The 17,791-nt window shown below is 38.1% G+C and overlaps 1 protein-coding gene across 2 annotated transcripts in view; it reads left to right on the top strand.

Moving 5' to 3' along the window:
* OCRL (OCRL inositol polyphosphate-5-phosphatase) overlaps window positions 1-17,791 on the top strand; it is a 51,067-nt gene that overhangs the window by 17,489 nt on the left and 15,787 nt on the right. For both annotated transcript variants that reach the window (XM_063431877.1, XM_063431876.1), the window contains exons 5-17: window positions 919-1,032; window positions 3,113-3,217; window positions 7,634-7,757; window positions 7,912-8,079; window positions 11,444-11,545; window positions 11,820-11,934; window positions 13,422-13,538; window positions 13,704-13,891; window positions 14,505-14,616; window positions 14,811-14,920; window positions 16,556-16,691; window positions 17,062-17,172; window positions 17,502-17,667. In XM_063431877.1, the coding sequence (XP_063287947.1) occupies window positions 919-1,032; window positions 3,113-3,217; window positions 7,634-7,757; window positions 7,912-8,079; window positions 11,444-11,545; window positions 11,820-11,934; window positions 13,422-13,538; window positions 13,704-13,891; window positions 14,505-14,616; window positions 14,811-14,920; window positions 16,556-16,691; window positions 17,062-17,172; window positions 17,502-17,667 (1,668 nt within the window). The remainder of the gene's footprint in view (window positions 1-918; window positions 1,033-3,112; window positions 3,218-7,633; window positions 7,758-7,911; window positions 8,080-11,443; window positions 11,546-11,819; window positions 11,935-13,421; window positions 13,539-13,703; window positions 13,892-14,504; window positions 14,617-14,810; window positions 14,921-16,555; window positions 16,692-17,061; window positions 17,173-17,501; window positions 17,668-17,791) is intronic.

Raw genomic sequence — 17,791 nt, 5'->3', positions numbered from 1 at the left:
GATCTTTCCTTGACATCGAGTACCTTTTTCTGTAGAAGCAGCGAGGAAGCCACTCACAGACAATTGGAAAGCACATGACGTTTGTTCCTTTATTCCATTGCAGTGCATTCTAATATTTGCTTCAGTAAAATAAATCGTATTTCAGTTTCAGTACTTTATAGACTCTGTTCCACCTGACAACAAATATATGAAGTGTTCTCGCGCACAAATAACATTTAGCACCTCTGTCATTCTACTTTTTTGTGTTTTACTCCAATAGTTTTACCGTTGTTAAATCAACAAAGATGTGTATAAACGGGGCTGTCCTGCCTGATATGACGTTGGTGTCACTTTAAATAATTTGTATGTCATACATTGTGCTAGTCAAATTACTGCCAATTGTATAGATTTCAGGACAATCAGGAGGTGGATCGGGAGGTAGGAGGAAAGTGCAAATGGGCTGCAATCTGTTTAATACACAGGCTCTGGGATCACGGAGGCTGCAATAGTCGTGGAGAGGTGGTGTTAAGTTAACCTAATTTCTGCCACATGATGTCTAAATAGAATACATTTGGCATGCCAAAAATATCAATGTGACCAAATGTTTCCTATTGTGAACTATTTTATGCGGAGTTTGGATGTTTTCATTTTAGTGATATTGCTGCTATAGCGGCGTTGAGTCGTGAAGGTGTGATGGTCAGCATCGTAGGTCGGCTAACACCATTTAAATCTTTCTATTTTTCCGTTCTTTGATACTATTCTCCAGGTTTGTAATATAACACATTGCTTGACACTTCAAGTCACCTAGAGCAATTTAAACCTGTATTGTTGTACTCTGTGGAAAGAACTGAAAAGCTAGAAGTCATTGTCCTGGAACTGATTGTGTGTATATAAATCCTGTGAGTTTGCCGTAACATTATACCGGATGCTTGTTTGCAGGTGGCTGTAAAGTGAGAGTACAAGCTGACCCTTGGTCTGCGGAGCGCCTGTTTGAAATTTCCGACGAAGATAAATGCATGGAGTTGCTGGCACAGATGCGGATCATACAGGAGAGTAAGTGCTTACTAAATGTTTGTAATGTGCAGCAAAACATAAGCTTTAAATAGTTTTTTGGGGTATATGGGTCATTTAAGCACACAACTAAAACCTTACATCAAGGTGTTTTATACCAATTGCTATGAGCTTATAGGGTGACACTAAGCATGATAACCTCTTTTTTGCTTATTACATAGGATATGGTGCAATGAGGTCCTCTGTACCGTGTCCCTTTTGTTGTTGTTTACAAGTGCAGAGATTTGCAAAAATTGCTGAAGCTATAACCCAACCCAATGCAAACTGTATGCACACTCCTCCCCTTTTTGTCTACGTGGATGTAAAAAAAGAGAGAAAAAAAAACTTTTAACCGGGGCCATGAATAAACTGATAGCAACATGTTGGCTTTTGGTTTATTTTGCAGTTCTTCTTATCAGGCCTGACAGTTTGAGCTGCACCAGCGGTTATCTACATATCGTAAACCCAGTGCACAGGGTTCACAGAAGAATAGAAAGGCTCCTGATTGTTGCGGCAGTCTTTCTGGCCTACTTAAGTGCAGTTGCTTTAAAAAAATAATAATTAATAAATAGTAAATAGAAGAAAAAAAAATAGTAAACAGAAGCTCCTACGGTAACATGTCTGCAGTAACCCACCATACATTATAATTTAACTGCACAGTTTATGCCACTCATTTTTACAGTGTGAAGTGTAAGAATATCTTTTAAAAAGCGAGATTTAAATGTACAGTATCTAGTACTGTGTATCTTTTTTTTCTTTTTTAAATAGGGCAGCTATATATATAGACCTTGAGTCACAACTATTGAGCTCAGTGATTTGAACTTGAGTGATTTGTATTTATGGCACCGTTATCTTACTTAAATAAAATCCGTTTGTCTGTTTATCTATCTTCTAAAGCACTTTTCTTTTCCTGATCTATAGCTTAACTATTGAGTATAAAAGAAAATTATTTTTTTTTTTACAAAGCTTTTTTGCGCCATAGAATCCCTGATTATTCTGTGGTTTGACTGCATATGCAATTAATGTTTTCCTCATTTAGAACAATTCCTGCTGAAAGCGAGCTATATTTTTTAATACAGAAAGTTCTAGGGAACGCAGGGATTATAGCATTATTGATTGATCAGATAGGTATTCATTCCCATACAGTGGCCACACTATATATCAAAGAGTGGGTCATTTATTTAACAGATGCCTTTGTATATTCCCGCAAAAGCAGGTGCTGTACTGGACCGGTGTGTTTTATAGTAATTAATTTTAGGGTCAGGGTAAATCTCCTCCTAATTGCTATTTTGTACTGCAAGCTACATATATTACTGGAAATCTGTCATCTATCAAACATAGGTTTACACATCCTATGTGTATTATGGCTAGGAAAGTATAAGCAAACAAAGAGCAAATGCATGTCTGTTAGCTCCACGCTTGTCACTGGAACTAATGTGACTGTTATGCCGTAGTGCATGTGACAGTTGAAGCCCGCTTACATGAATTTCTTGCAGCCATTGAAACAGTTTTTCCTCTGCTGAGGATCTTTCCCCATTCAGGGGCAGATCACTGGGTAAGATAACTTTCTATAGCTGTGCATTTGATACCACTTTGCTAACACCACATAGTTTATTAACACTGGATGGTAGTGTATTGAAAATCAAATTGCAACATTTTGGCTTAAATAGCTTTCCCGATTTGGCATTATTCACAACCTGGCTATTTTAACATTTTGCAATTGGGCTTTCAGTTCGCTAAAATGTGGTGTTTGATGAGTGATGATGGTGTTTAGTGATAACATTTAGCTGCACTGCAAAATGGATCTGTCATGTTTGACCTATCAGCGTTCATACAGCTTTGTTTCCGTTGATTTCCTGTTCTCAAGGATTTCCTTTATCATTTGACCACAGCCAGTTTTTATTGTGTGTGTCTGCTTTTTAGGGTTTTAGAAAGCACTTCCTCCCCCTCCCCCCCTCAGGATAACAGTATATATATTTTTTATGCACTTTTTTTAAATGTGTTTTTTTTAATGACTGCTGTAAGAGTAAACTCACATTACAGTGAGCTAGGGCTTTATTTTTAAATCTCTATTGTCATGCAGCATATCTAAAAACTGCTCGATTTGACAAGAAAGAGTCATCTAATTGGTACCAACCTGCAGGAAAGATTGAGGCTACACCTGGGATACCCTCAAAAGCCGCTCCAGGTATTTATAATTGAGTCCGTTATTAACCTTGTACTCATTTTATAGTGTGTAACATTCAGTTCGTAATATATGCAAATGCAGAATAGTTCTCCAGTGGGGGATGGACAGCATGTGGACTGAAATTTATTTTCCATTATAAATTTCCTGTGAAGATTTAGTGAGCAAATTTCTGCTTGATTGAGAATCTGAATGCTAGATATTTTTCCATTTGAGGAAGCTTGTTACCATTTTGCAGAAATTGCCATAGAAGATGAAATGTGTCAGTTATGGCCTCCAGCGTGTCTGATTAATGCATAATATATAATGTATCTTGAGCCATAGGTTGTAAATGTTGCTTTTTTTTTAAAATATATGTTTATTTTTCACTTAATTTTCATCCATATAACATACTTTAAAATAGATTTACTATATTACAATGAATTATTTTAATACATATATCATATCTAAAACTACAATTTTGCATGTTTATACAATAGAAGTATTCAAATCACAAAGATAATCACATTAAACCCTTTCATACCCATACAAACGGGGGGAAAAAAATGAAACTACTACGTTTCCTAACAATGAGAGAGTGGTATTGGGGAATTAGTGGGGGATTTAAGTTCTTGAATATCTAACCAAAGGGGCCCAAATGTCATCATATTCCTCTTTGGATACTCTATCCAATGCTATGCCTGCTTCCATCCTATATTGGAAGTCCACTTGTGTACGTATGTCATGCCAATTCAAAGGGCCCATGTTTCTCCAGTTCCTGGCCATAACTAATTTACTTGCCATAAAGATATGAATCATGAGCATTTTAGTTTTTATTTTAACCCTTGGCATATCTAAATGGAACAAAAACATTTGGGCAGTTAAATCAATTTGTGCCTTGAGAATAAAATGTACTAACCCGGATAGAATTAGTTTCATGGGGTTCAGCTCCTCACAATCCCACCATATGTGGGGGAATGAGCCTAATGCCCTGCCACATCTCCAACAATCTGGTAGAAGTGGTTGCTTTGTTTTTTTTATTTCATGTTGTAGCAATATTTCCAGGGTTGGTTTCCATTTTGGAGTTGTGTGGGCTGTTTTCATTTAGTTTTTGCATAAAAAATGTGAATACTGTAATATCTTTAATATACCTATCCATGGATAAGAAGCATTGTTTCTTTGGCTTGCGCCAGCGTTTTAGCACACACTGGTGCACAGAAATGTTTGTTTCTACTTTTTCTTTTAAAAACTTAACTAGAAGATCTTGAGCAAGTGATTAAAAGCTGTGACTTCATGGTTAAAACGCTGCAGTGAAACCCTGTGTTATAGAAAACCACTGGCATTTTGTTAAAGGAACACAATAATGTCAGGAATACAAGTGTGTGTGTGTGTGTGTGTGTGTATATATACAGGGAGTGCAGAATTATTAGGCAAATTAGTATTTTGACCACATCATCCTCTTTATGCATGTTGTCTTACTCCAAGCTGTATAGGCTTGAAAGCCTACTACCAATTAAGCATATTAGGTGATGTGCATCTCTGTAATGAGAAGGGGTGTGGTCTAATGACATCAACACCCTATATCAGGTGTGCATAATTATTAGGTAACTTCCTTTCCTTTGGCAAAATGGGTCAAAAGAAGGACTTGACAGGCTCAGAAAAGTCAAAAATAGTGAGATATCTTGCAGAGGGATGCAGCACTCTTAAAATTGCAAAGCTTCTGAAGCGTGATCATCGAACAATCAAGTGTTTCATTCAAAATAGTCAACAGGGTCGCAAGAAGCGTGTGGAGAAACCAAGGCGCAAAATAACTGCCCATGAACTGAGAAAAGTCAAGCGTGCAGCTGCCAAGATGCCACTTGCCACCAATTTGGCCATATTTCAGAGCTGCAACATCACTGGAGTGCCCAAAAGCACAAGGTGTGCACTACTCAGAGACATGGCCAAGGTAAGAGGCTGAAAGACGACCACCACTGAACAAGACACACAAGCTGAAACGTCAAGACTGGGCCAAGAAATATCTCAAGACTGATTTTTCTAAGGTTTTATGGACTGATGAAATGAGAGTGAGTCTTGATGGGCCAGATGGATGGATTGGTAAAGGGCAGAGAGCTCCAGTCCGACTCAGACGCCAGCGAGGTGGAGTACTGGTTTGGGCTGGTATCATCAAAGATGAGCTTGTGGGGCCTTTTCGGGTTGAGGATGGAGTCAAGCTCAACTCCCAGTCCTACTGCCAGGTTCTAGAAGACCCAGTCTTCAAGCAGTGGTACAGGAAGAAGTCTGCATCCTTCAAGAAAAACATGATTTTCATGCAGGACAATGCTCCATCACACGCGTCCAAGTACTCCACAGCGTGGCTGTCAAGAAAGAGTATAAAAGAAGAAAATCTAATGACATGGCCTCCTTGTTCACCTGATCTGAACCCCATTGAGAACCTGTGGTCCATCATCAAATGTGAGATTTACAAGGAGGGTAAACAGTACACCTCTCTGAACAGTGTCTGGGAGACTGTGGTTGCTGCTGCACGCAATGTTGATGGTGAACAGATCAAAAAACTGACAGAATCCATGGATGGCAGGCTTGTGAGTGTCCTTGCAAAGAAAGGTGGCTATATTGGTCACTGATTTGTTTTTGTTATGTTTTTGAATGTCAGAAATGTATATTTGTGAATGTTGAGATGTTATATTGGTTTCACTGGTAAAAATAAATAATTGAAATGGGTATATATTTGTTTTTTGTTAAGTTGCCTAATAATGATGCACAGTAATAGTCACCTGCACACACAGATATCCCCCTAAAATAGCTATAACTAAAAACTACTTCCAAAAATATTCAGCTTTGATATTAATGATTTTTTTGGGTTCATTGAGAACATGGTTGTTGTTCAATAATAAAATTAATCCTCAAAAATACAACTTGCCTAATAATTCTGCACTCCCTGTATATATTACAGGAATTGCTATTTAGGTCCTCAGGCCTCTCTACGTGGAGATTAATGGTGGTCCTGTTTCTGTGGTTGAAATCATCAATCTTGTTGATCTAAATCCAATGCTTTCACATAGGAAAGCATCGGGGGGCAATTGTGCATGTGCAGAACACACCACGCTGCACCAATCAGCATTTTTTAATTGCTGACACAAAAAGTGGCTGTCTGAGTGACTGCACCTAGAGATGTTACAAGACCGCAATGTAAACACTGCCTTTCTCTAAAAAGGCAGTGTTTCCAGTGCTACAGCTGCAGGGACATGCTATAGGCATCAAAACCAATACATTAAGCTGTAGTGGTTCTGGTGACCATAGTGCCCCTTTATCTTGATTTCACTCTTCAAATCATAAGACGAATGAGGCAGTAGCAATTCCAATACAAAAGAAAAGCTGTAGTCAAAACAAGAGATGATTAATTCTTTGTTGTGGCATCTTGAATGAGAAGTGGGACAGGCTTGTGCAGTGAGTTTTAGGGTGAAAAAACAGAACCATATGAGTGCTTTAGATGTAGGTGGTAAATGCATGATCGTGTCCAATTTAAAATCCCAACATTTATCTATATTATGGCCTAATAAACATATGCCACTAATAAACAATTTATATTTTGCCTCACTTCATTCATATTGTAAACTTGTTTGAACACATCCCTTACCACCTCTTGTTCCTTTAAGTCAAAGTTGTCTCCTTCCTTAGCAATTCAACACTGTGGAGTGTGTCAGAGCTTTATAAGGCATATAATAATATAATATTGAGTGCTGGTATTTGATGACAGTGGGACTACAATCGTTGAAGTGTTAGTCCAGATCATGGAGAAAAAGAAAATTCTTGCTTGTGAAAATATTTGCTGAAAACCAATCCTTCTACTATGTTTCCAGAGAACAATAAAACTGGTTAGAGAATTACTTTCAACCTTTTTAGTGCACAGACTTTAATTATTGTGCCATGATTATATTATATTATTGTGCCATTTTAAACTACTTAGAAGGGATGGTATGTTAAGTGTGTGTTGTGATTTTGTAGCACAAGTGTATTAATTAATATACTTGATGTGCCTACCTTCTACTGTAAATCTGCTCTATATAAATTTGTACCTTTTTGAAGCTTTTTTTTTTTTTTTTCTTCCTCTTTCTCCCTAACAGAGCGCCGTTATCCTTATCTCTTCTTCCCACTAGGCCACTGTGTACATGATGCTATATAATCCTAGACTGTTCTTCATGTCATTAATCATAGTTTAGAAAATGTCAACCTTTCTGATATGCATGATTTTGTAGGTATAAAGGAGTCGGTAAATATAATTTATGATCCAGTACGTAGTTCTCTTCGATTTTTATTTTTTACAGATAACATTTTTTTTCCATGGGGCATTTTATAGCAGGGGAAAAAAAAGAATTGGTGAATTTGAATAAATTGTTTCTTGATACTAACTTTCTCCTTTCTCTCGCTCTCTTATTTCAGGGAATTTGGGGTTTGATGATAATTTTAGTGTCGCAAATATAGAGAAGAGGAGGAACCTTGAAAACAGACAACCAGGCTCACGCAGAGAACCGCCTCCTCCCCCTCCACTAGCTGTGGACAGGAAGTAAGTGTGTTTATTATCTACTATGCTTTTTACGAAAATTGATCATTACGTTTTATGTTCTTGCTCAGTATAAAAAAATAAAAGTATAAATTGTTTCTACGGTTATGGTTACTGTATGTACTTACTACATTTTGTTTTTTCTTCCTTTCTAAAGTCCTGTTCGGGAGCGAGAGAGAGACCCAGCTGGATGGGAGAAACCTAGAATGACCAACAGCATGCGTAAGCTGTTTGTCCCAAACACCCAGTCTGGACAGAGGGAAGGACTGATTAAACATCTGCTAGCTAAAAAAGAAAACGAATATGTGAATATCGAGAACTACAGGTCAGTGAGAACAGTCATTCTTTATGAATAAAACATCTTCATACCCATTGTCTACATGTGGGAATGTGCACATACACTGTGTGAATAGTTCTACTTGGCGAAATCCTTCAAGGTAAAAAGTTATGGGTAGCAATCACACTACAGCCAGGGAGTTAAAACATTTAGGATGAAGGTTAGGGATAAGTCAAGTCCAACTCTAAATGAGATTCTAATTAAAGATAATGCTAACACTGGGCAGATTTCTTATTTCATCCATAACAGAAATGTCACCGTTTAGCAGATCAAGCAGATTAATTTACTGGCTTAAAGGGACACTATAGTCCCCAGTGCAACTACGTGTATTCCTAACCCTATAGTGTTAACACGACCATCTAGCCCCCCTGGGCCCCTCATGCCTCCATAAATATAGTGAAAATCTTACTGTATTCAAGCCAGAAACTGTAAATCTGCATGCTGAGACTCAGGAAAAACAAGCAGTCTGCTGACATGTGATAGCCTGATCCAATCACAGTGCTTCCCCATAGGATTGGTTGAGACTGACAAGGAGGCAGATCAGGGGCAGAGCCATGATTCAAACACAGCGCTGGCCAATCAGCATCTCCTCATAGAGATGAATTGAATCAATGGATCTCTATGAGGAAATATCAGTGTCTGCATGCAGTGGGAGGAGATACTGAATCACAGGATGCTCGTGCACAGCAGATCTGAGTGGATGGAGGCATAGTATGCCTCCATCAACTCAGAAGTCCATCTGGTTCACTCTGAGTGACTGCAGCTGGAGGTGTTCCTAGCTTTCAATGTAAACACTGTATTTTCTCAGATAAAGACTGCAGGGAGCTATAGTTCTCACCTGAACAACCTCATTAAGCTGAAGTTATTCAGGTGACTATAGTGTCACTTTAAAGATTCATTCCCAGAGCCTGGTTAACATTGCCAACTTCAGCCATAGGCACGCACCTGGGGTCAGACAGGGAGTTAGGCAGGTGACTATAGGCAGTGAGTGGTTCTGGTGACTTTAGTGTCCCTTTTATATGTATTGTTAATTCTCTATAAGCTTTGCTCTCAGAAACTCTGTGATGCAAATTGTATTGACTCATTTCAGTGTTTTATTACTAGAATATCATGCGATACTCATACTGTAATGTTAGCCAATAAATTACTGCTAAATCCGACCTATAACCATAAATGTCCTAACTCGGTGCTGTAATGCAATCTATAACCTCAGTTGCTGGTGTGAAGATAACTTTGCACAGCAAGACCTTGCGAAGTAGGTAGCCTTATAAAAAACACAACTGTACTTACATGTGCTCAGGAACCAATCTCTTCTGGTAGTGTTTTGCTTGCTCTTTAAAATAGAAGAGTAAAGCTTTTATGCATTTGCTGTGTGCACAGAGGTATGCCTTGCTGCTGTAGTGGTAAGTGTGACACGTTCACAGCCTAAATGTAAACCCTGCAAAATGTTATAGGGCAGGCTTGACCCATAATGTCCCTTCAGCTGAGAGCATAATCTATCAATATATAACCAAGAGGCTGCTTTCACCTGAACATGCATATATTATAGGGTGCCGATGGGCCAATTCATTTGGAGCTTGTGTGTTATTTTTATATATGCGTATATATAAAAACAGATTGTCTTCTGTAATCTACACAGTATAGTATATTATTATATTTTCTTTATTACTGCTCTCTCTTGATAAGGGTACGCAATTCTTTTAGTCATCAGGATGTTTATTTGCATGTTGCGGGAAATGATTGTCACTGGGGTCTGAGGTTTACTGTAATTTGTATGATAAACCCACTAGGGAATTGTGGGTGTAAAATATTCTGAACAGCATGTAATAGAAACTTTTTTTTTGTTTGTTTGCAAGGGGCGCAATCTGCCTCTGTATGCTCTGGTGATAGAGTGATGGGCTGGATCTGTGCCGTCACATCGTCCCAAGAAGAGATGGGAAAACAGTCTCTGCTTCTTCAACATTCATTTACTATTAACTACCAACAGTGAACACTGGGACATAGATATAGAGAGAAAGATTGATCGCTAACTCAGAATATTAATAGAAGGAGAAAAGGTGAATGATAAGAGGGATGAATCATTGAGTGGTGGTGGGGGCAGCTATATTCTTGCCAGTGGATGCCAGAACACAGAATAGTAGACCATGAACATCTGAGTTGTGTTTTCTGACTAAAGGGCCACTGCAGTTATTATAATATTACGTTTTTTTGGCTATAACCCTTTTAGGGCAGTTTGACAAAGTTCAAGCTCTATCCAGCACTACAAAGCCCAACGCTCAGATAATGTAACTTCTTTTCTTAAAGCAATAATAGGCTGATAGTTTTTATGTGCTGGAGAGAGCTTCAAAATGAATAATCAAAAAAATGTGGTACAGCACCCAAAGATTCATTGACCATAATCGCTCCAATGAACTGTAGTGATATTGGTGCTTAGTGTCCATTTAAATCGGGCTTTGTTAGAGTATGAGAGATGTGTAAATGGCCTTTAACAGTAACTTTTAAATTTTTAGAAGAAAACGCATGTATTCTATTCCTGTCTGCTTACTGTGCTTTCAACCTGCAAAGTAGACTATGCCCTGCTCTCTAACGCATCACCCACCTCCTCTGAACAAAAGGGAGGTTAGTCTGAAGTGTTCCTTTTCCATTTGCATGCCCAGAGGAGTTTTAGAAATGTTCTTTGCTTCATCTGTGCAGTTTATCGGCTCATTAAAGGAGCACTAAATGGTACATGTAGCTGTGTACTACAAAAGCAACACTTTATTTAGCACAGCCATATCTATATATAACATGTCTCAAGGACAGGAATATGCTTTTGACAGAAACTGGTCTGGTGCTTCCTGATCCCCACAATCAGTCAGTCATCCTGTAAAGTGAAAGGCTTATTTAAGAATAATACATTTTTATTGCAGTCCAGAAAGAAAGCAATATAGATCGAAAGTAGGCATATGTTGCACGCTGTTACTCATAGACTAGTCGACTACCACACACATCATGCACAATTTATTTACAAAATATACTGTTTTGAAAAGTCTCTCTTTTGGCTAGAAAAATACTAATAACGTATTGGAGAAGGCTTTTTTGATGGCACGTGTCTTAAATTGGATCATACCGGCACCATGCTGTTGTGTTAACAATTTGGATTTGTAAAATGGTAAAATTATTACCCATTAATTTTAAAAATATGGAGTTCTTTTTAAAGCTGTATCTCATAAATGTGTCTCTTGTTTCAGTGCACCCACACATTATTTTGCTTTGTTCAGTTGATTATGAATTCCCATCTCATCCCCTCCTGTTGTAATGACCATTTGTTTGCCTTCTCACATCAGATTACCTAATTTATGATGTGTTGCAGATTCTTTGTGGGTACTTGGAATGTAAACGGACAGTCTCCAGATGGAAGCTTAGAGCCATGGTTATGTGCGGACACAGACCCTCCTGATGTCTATGTTGTTGGGTGAGTGTGCACATGGTATAGTTTTTTTTTTTGTTTTGTTTTTTTTAAACCGTATTCTGTGTATTAGAATTGTGCTTCCATGCTTAAATGGCTCTAGCACTTATTCTTTTTGAACTAATAGTCTTTCTGTGAAGCAGAATTGATTCATGGCTGCAGTGCTCAGTTTTGCATTTGGTATAGACTTTGTTTTCCTGCTACCTACAGGACAGTTTGTAGACTTACTGATTTTTTTTTTTTGGGTGTAAGAAGGTTCTCAATTGGCAATCTCTTTCAGGTTTCAAGAGCTTGACCTCAGCACAGAAGCGTTTTTCTACTTTGATTCAGGAAAGGAACAGGAGTGGTTGGAAGCTGTTGAAAAAAGCCTACATCCAAAGGGCAAATATAAGAAAGTGAGTCTTGTTTCTTTTACATTTCTTTGCATCACAGTAAATCAGAAAGATCTGATGCTTTCATGATGAACTCATAAACAAATTGCATCTTGCGAGGAGTCTTAGAGAGTGATTAAAGGACCACTCTAGTGCCAGGAAAGCATACTCGTTTTCCTGGCACTAGAGTGCCCTGAGGGTGCCCCCACCCTCAGGGACCCCCTCCCGCCCGGCTCTGAAAAGGGGAAAGGGGTAAAAACTTACCTTTTTCCAGCGCTGGGCGGGGAGCTCTCCTCCTCCTCTCCGCCTCCGTTCCTCCCCGTCGGCTGAATGCGCACGCGCGGCAAGAGCTGCGCGCGCATTCAGCCGGTCACATAGGAAAGCATTCATAATGCTTTCCTATGGACGCTTGCGTGCTCTCACTGTGATTTTCACAGTGAGAATCACGCAAGCGCCTCTAGCGGCTGTCAGTGAGACAGCCACTAGAGGAAATAGGGGAAGGCTTAACTAATTGATAAACATAGCAGTTTCTCTGAAACTGCTATGTTTATAAAACAATTAGTTAACCCTAGCTGGACCTGGCACCCAGACCACTTCATTAAGCTGAAGTGGTCTGGGTGCCTAGAGTGGTCCTTTAATATGCTTAAAGGACCACTATAGTGCCAGGAAAACAAACTCGTTTTCCTGGCACTATAGAGTCTTTAGGTCCCCCCCACCTTAAAGCCCCCCTCCTGCATTTCTCCAGCGCCGGGGAAGGCCCCTCCTCCTGCCGACGTCCGCTCCGAATGCGCGGCAAGAGCTGCGCGGTCATTCAAACAGTCAATCGGAAAGCATTAGTCAATGCTTTCCTATGGACGTCCAGCGTCTTCTCACAGTGATTTTCACAGTGAGAATTGCGGAAGCGTCTCTAGCGGCTCTTAGTGAGACAGCCACTAGAACCTGGATTAACCCTCAGTGAAACATAGCAGTTTTCTGAATTGTGTTTTTTTTGTTTTGTTTTTTGTTTGATCAGTTAGCAATGCCACAGTAATATCTCTTTAAAGTATAAAAAAGTTCTGCATATCGAGTATCTCTTTTTTAGTAAAGGTGTGTATGTTTGTTTTCTCATTCTTTTCATAGAAACATAGAATGTGACGGCAGATAAGAACCATTCAGCCCATCTAGTCTGCCCAATTTTCTAAATACTTTCATTAGTCCCTGGCCTTATCTTATAGTTAGGATTGCCTTATGCCTATCCCACGCATGCTTAAACTCCTTTACTGTGTTAACCTCTACCACTTCAGCTGGAAGGCTATTCCATGCATCCACTACCCTCTCAGTAAAGTAATACTTCCTGATATTATTTTTAAACCTTTGCCCCTCTAATTTAAGACTATGTCCCCTTGTTGTGGTAGTTTTTCTTTATGAAGCAGTCATTTACTACACATATAAAATTTGCCTCCCGAATGCTGTTTATGAATACCTCTTTACTCCATTGCTTTTCGTTGAATGAAAGAGGCCATCTGTTTCAGGTTCGGTTGATCAGACTTGTTGGAATGATGATGCTTGTGTTTGCGAAGAAAGAACACTTCAAACACATCCAGGAAGTTGTAGCAGAATCTGTAGGAACAGGCATTATGGGGAAAATGGTAACTTTTTATTTTATTTTTTTTACTCTGTAAAATAAAATAGTGCTGAAAAAAAGTTCTGTTGCGCTTCTTTTTGTCATTTTACATATTTTCTTACCTCTTCTAAGTTACCCTGTGAACTAATTAATTTTTTTGTTTTATTTATTTATTTTTGCTCCTCTTTAGGGTAACAAGGGAGGTGTAGCCGTGAGGTTTATTTTTCACAACACAAGTTTCTGTTTTGTTAATTCTCACCTGGCTGCACACGTGGAAGATTTTGAGCGGCGGAATCAGGATTATAAGGATATTTGTGCTCGTCTGAACTTTACTGTACCTGACCAAAATATACCAACCTTAAACATCATGAGGCATGAGTAAGTTTCAGCAGAGCCGTGTTGATACATTGTCGTTCTTCCTTAAGATTGTTTTACGTTGGAAAGACTTGTATGTCTATATTTTAATCTGAAAAAATACAGGTTAGCTCATAGAAATGCTGCAACATTTATATGGCAAATGTGCATGATCCTAACAAATAACTACTATAGAGGCTATGATTTCAGGAGTACTCTGGTCCCTTGTCACATTAAGGAATCAAACCAGTTTTGTGTTTTTTTTACACTTTCCTTTGTCTCTTGAATGTCCACTAAAGCAGAGGTTCAGAATTGGTAATATACATTTTATCAAACTTTGGAGGGCGTTCTTTGGCTGAGGACTGTCAGCTGGTGCTTTCAGCCAATTAAGACCTAGTAGGGACAAAATGGATATTAGTTAAGCCGAATGGTTACTTAAACCGGAAGGACCACAGAGCCCTCAAGAGACTGGGGTAAGAGTCAAACTGTTCAAAAATTATTTTGACTCCTCACCATGGAATGACATCAGGGAACTCCTGGCACCATAACTGCTACAGAATATTCTGAGTTGATATGCAATGTATTAAATTATTTTGCGATTCCCTAATCATTTAAACTTAATCACATCTTTTTACAGTGTTGTGATTTGGCTGGGAGATTTGAATTACAGGCTGTGTAAATATGATGTTGCAGAAGTTATAACCATGATCAAGAAAAATGACATTCATACACTTTTGAAGTTTGACCAGGTACATTAATTATTTAAACAATATAAAATAGTTATTTGTTTGTTTATGGTTTCTGTAGATGTCTGGAAAGGTCAGCTATTCCTTTAGTTTAGTTAGTTTAGGTAGACTTTTATTTTATCTTAATATATTAACTTCTATGTCACATAAAGTATTTTTATAAACATTTGTTCTTGGTTACTTTTATTTCCTTTTAGCTTAATATCCAGAGAGATTTCAAGAATGTCTTCTCAGATTTTATGGAAGGCCCTATCAACTTCATCCCGACTTACAAATATGATCCTAAAACAGATCGGTGGGACACCAGGTAACACTAAAATGTTGCTGCTTGTATAGTTTAACCCTTCCACTCCCAGTGATATGTATACATTGGGGTCAGATATATGCATTCATACCTTACCTGCTTGTATACACATTTTAATGAATTTTAATTGAAATAAAATGTTTTTGGAAAAAATATAGTTTTTCTGTTTTTAAAGTCCATTATTTAGTAACTTGAGTTGCTTTTTCCTACTGTACTTTGTTATAGTGTCCCTGAGTAATGTAATGTTTTACTGACCTAACAATATTTCTTACCAGAAAACAGACAAATACTTGCAATAAACTTAGTAATGAAAGGGGGGTTAAGGTGTATTGTTGGGTTATTCACTAAGCCGTTCATTTCATTTTAGGCCAAAACATCACCTGTAGAAACATGATGTTGATTTCTCATTTAACTTTTTTGGCTTTAGTTTGGCAGTTTAATGGAATTTCCAAAAAGTTCCCTTTAATTACTCTGCTAGACTATAACTTAATCATTACCATTAGATACGGCTCCACCAAATAGTCCTTCTGGCGATTCCATCTTTTGGGTTGCTAATTTAAAACTCCATATAATCCCTCATCCATGATTTCTAACACAGAATCAGAATGGTGCAATGTTTCACAGCTCTTTAACTTGTTTTTATGCTACACATTAAAGGAACAATGCCAGGTCTCCAGCTCTTTTCTTGAGAACTTCCATCTGCTAGTCGTGAACACTTGCTTACCTGACTGAAGCTGCTTTGTTCTGTGATCCGGCTGATGTCAGCACAATATGAATGCTTTACTGGGCAAGCAGTGTTGTCTTTGGACGAGTAAGCACGTTCTCCAGACTGAAGCTGAAATAAATGGCAGCACTGGTGGGAAGTGCTGGGAACCGGACAGCATTTCTTTTAGAAATATATTTCCACTTTGTTATCCCATTTTAATTGTGTTATGATTGCAAGTGCTTTCTCAGTATAGCATTATATTTAAATGGACAGTCTAGACACCATAACCACTACAGCTTGCTGTAGTAATAATGGTGCCAGAAGATTGACACTTTCCTTGCCTCCATTTACAACAATGAAAGAGAGATGTAGGGGGAAGTTCCCCTTCTGTAATAGCCACTTTTTATTCATATTTGAATAACATTAATTGGGAGATTTACCAACACTCGAATCCCTGAATCCTGCCTGTAAATAGGTTGAATTGGCATCACTAATACAAGTAGGAGCCTCTGGCCTCGCTCTATCTATCTGAAAGGGACCAGAAAGGAGGCGTCAAGGGCAAGTGTCAGAGTAATTGAAAACCGTTTGACTACCTATTGTGAGAAGGCACCAGGGGTCCTGCTACTATGGACCCTACAGCGGACTATAGTGGCTATGGTGTTTAGATTACCCCTTTAAAATTTCTAGGTTCTGAACATTTAAATTTAGTTTAATCTATCTACATATCTTTATATTTCTATAAAAATGTCTATATATTTATTTTCGTGTAAAGAAGGTGAAGACTGGTAGTAGGCATTTCTAATATGCTTGCTTGGATGGGGACTTTTTATATCCTCCTTATTATTATTATTATTGTGATTTTACTGGATCACAACAAAGGGTTCTTGTTTTTACTGAGCTGTAGTTTCAGATTATTTATTTTCTTTATATAGTGGCAAGTGTCGGGTTCCTGCCTGGTGTGATCGGGTCCTCTGGAGAGGAGTTAATATCAAGCAGCTGAAATATCGCAGCCATATGGATCTGAAAACCAGTGACCACAAACCAGTCAGCTCACTGTTTAGCATTGGGGTAAGAATTGTCAGTAAATTTCTTTCCTCTCTGCATAGTAGAGAATGCCAGTGTCCGTTTCTCCACACTTTATAATCCTGCTGCGCATTTAAAAAAGGCTCCATATTCACAAGATTATTCATAAAGCACAGTTAAAGCTGTAGGTATTAACTTCTGGATTTTAAGATTGATCATACAAATAAAAGTGCAGCTTATATTTTTAAATTTAGTCTTTAAATATTTCTGCACCTTCATCATCTAACAAATAAGTTAAATCTCACTAGGATTTTAAGATTGATCATACAAATAAAAGTGCAGCTTATATTTTTAAATTTAGTCTTTAAATATTTCTGCACCTTCATCATCTAACAAATAAGTAAAATCTCACTAGGTGAAAGTGGTGGATGATCGCAGATACCGGAAAGCATTTGAAGATATTGTGCGCATGATGGACAGAATGGAGAATGACTTTCTACCTTCCTTAAATCTCAGCAGTAGAGAGGTGAGAATTGGTATTCTTTCGTTGTAGCAATAAACACTTTGCTAAAATGTGTCTAATCTTGTATTTTTCACTTTTCCTAGAGCTTTTAAATAGTTGAATTATACAGTTTTTCATTTATGAAGTAAAGTGCTCGCAAGCATAAAAAAAACCTAAATGAAGGAAGTGGTTCAATAGATGGGTGTTCACTTGTTACTGTTCAAATTTGGCTTGCAACATCTATAAGAATGTCAACATCCTACTGCATTGATGCTTTATGAGTAAATAATATTTACACACAACTTCTTTCTCATGAGTGTCTGTTTAATGGTTTTGTGGGTTTTCCTCTTCAGTTTGCATTTGAAAGAGTACGATTTCGACAGCTTCAGAAGCAAAAATTTCAGATAAAGAATGATGGTCAAGTTCCATGTCACTTCTCCTTCATCCCTAAACTAAACGACACCCAATACTGCAAGACATGGCTGCGAGCAGAGCCCTGTGAGGGGTACTTGGAACCAGGTAGAACTTTGTTGTATCAAGATAATTTCAACATTCTTTCTATCCTGTCCCATTCTTCTCAATCTCATAAACTTGTGTTTTGATGCTTGGAGCTAATAATTACCGTGCACAGTGGTAGTTGGTT

Source organism: Pelobates fuscus, chromosome 9 (genome assembly GCF_036172605.1).
Source record: "Pelobates fuscus isolate aPelFus1 chromosome 9, aPelFus1.pri, whole genome shotgun sequence".
Lineage (NCBI taxonomy): Eukaryota > Metazoa > Chordata > Amphibia > Anura > Pelobatidae > Pelobates > Pelobates fuscus.
The sequence above is the reverse complement of the archived record's forward strand: the minus strand, read 5'-3'. Positions and strand labels throughout refer to the sequence as shown.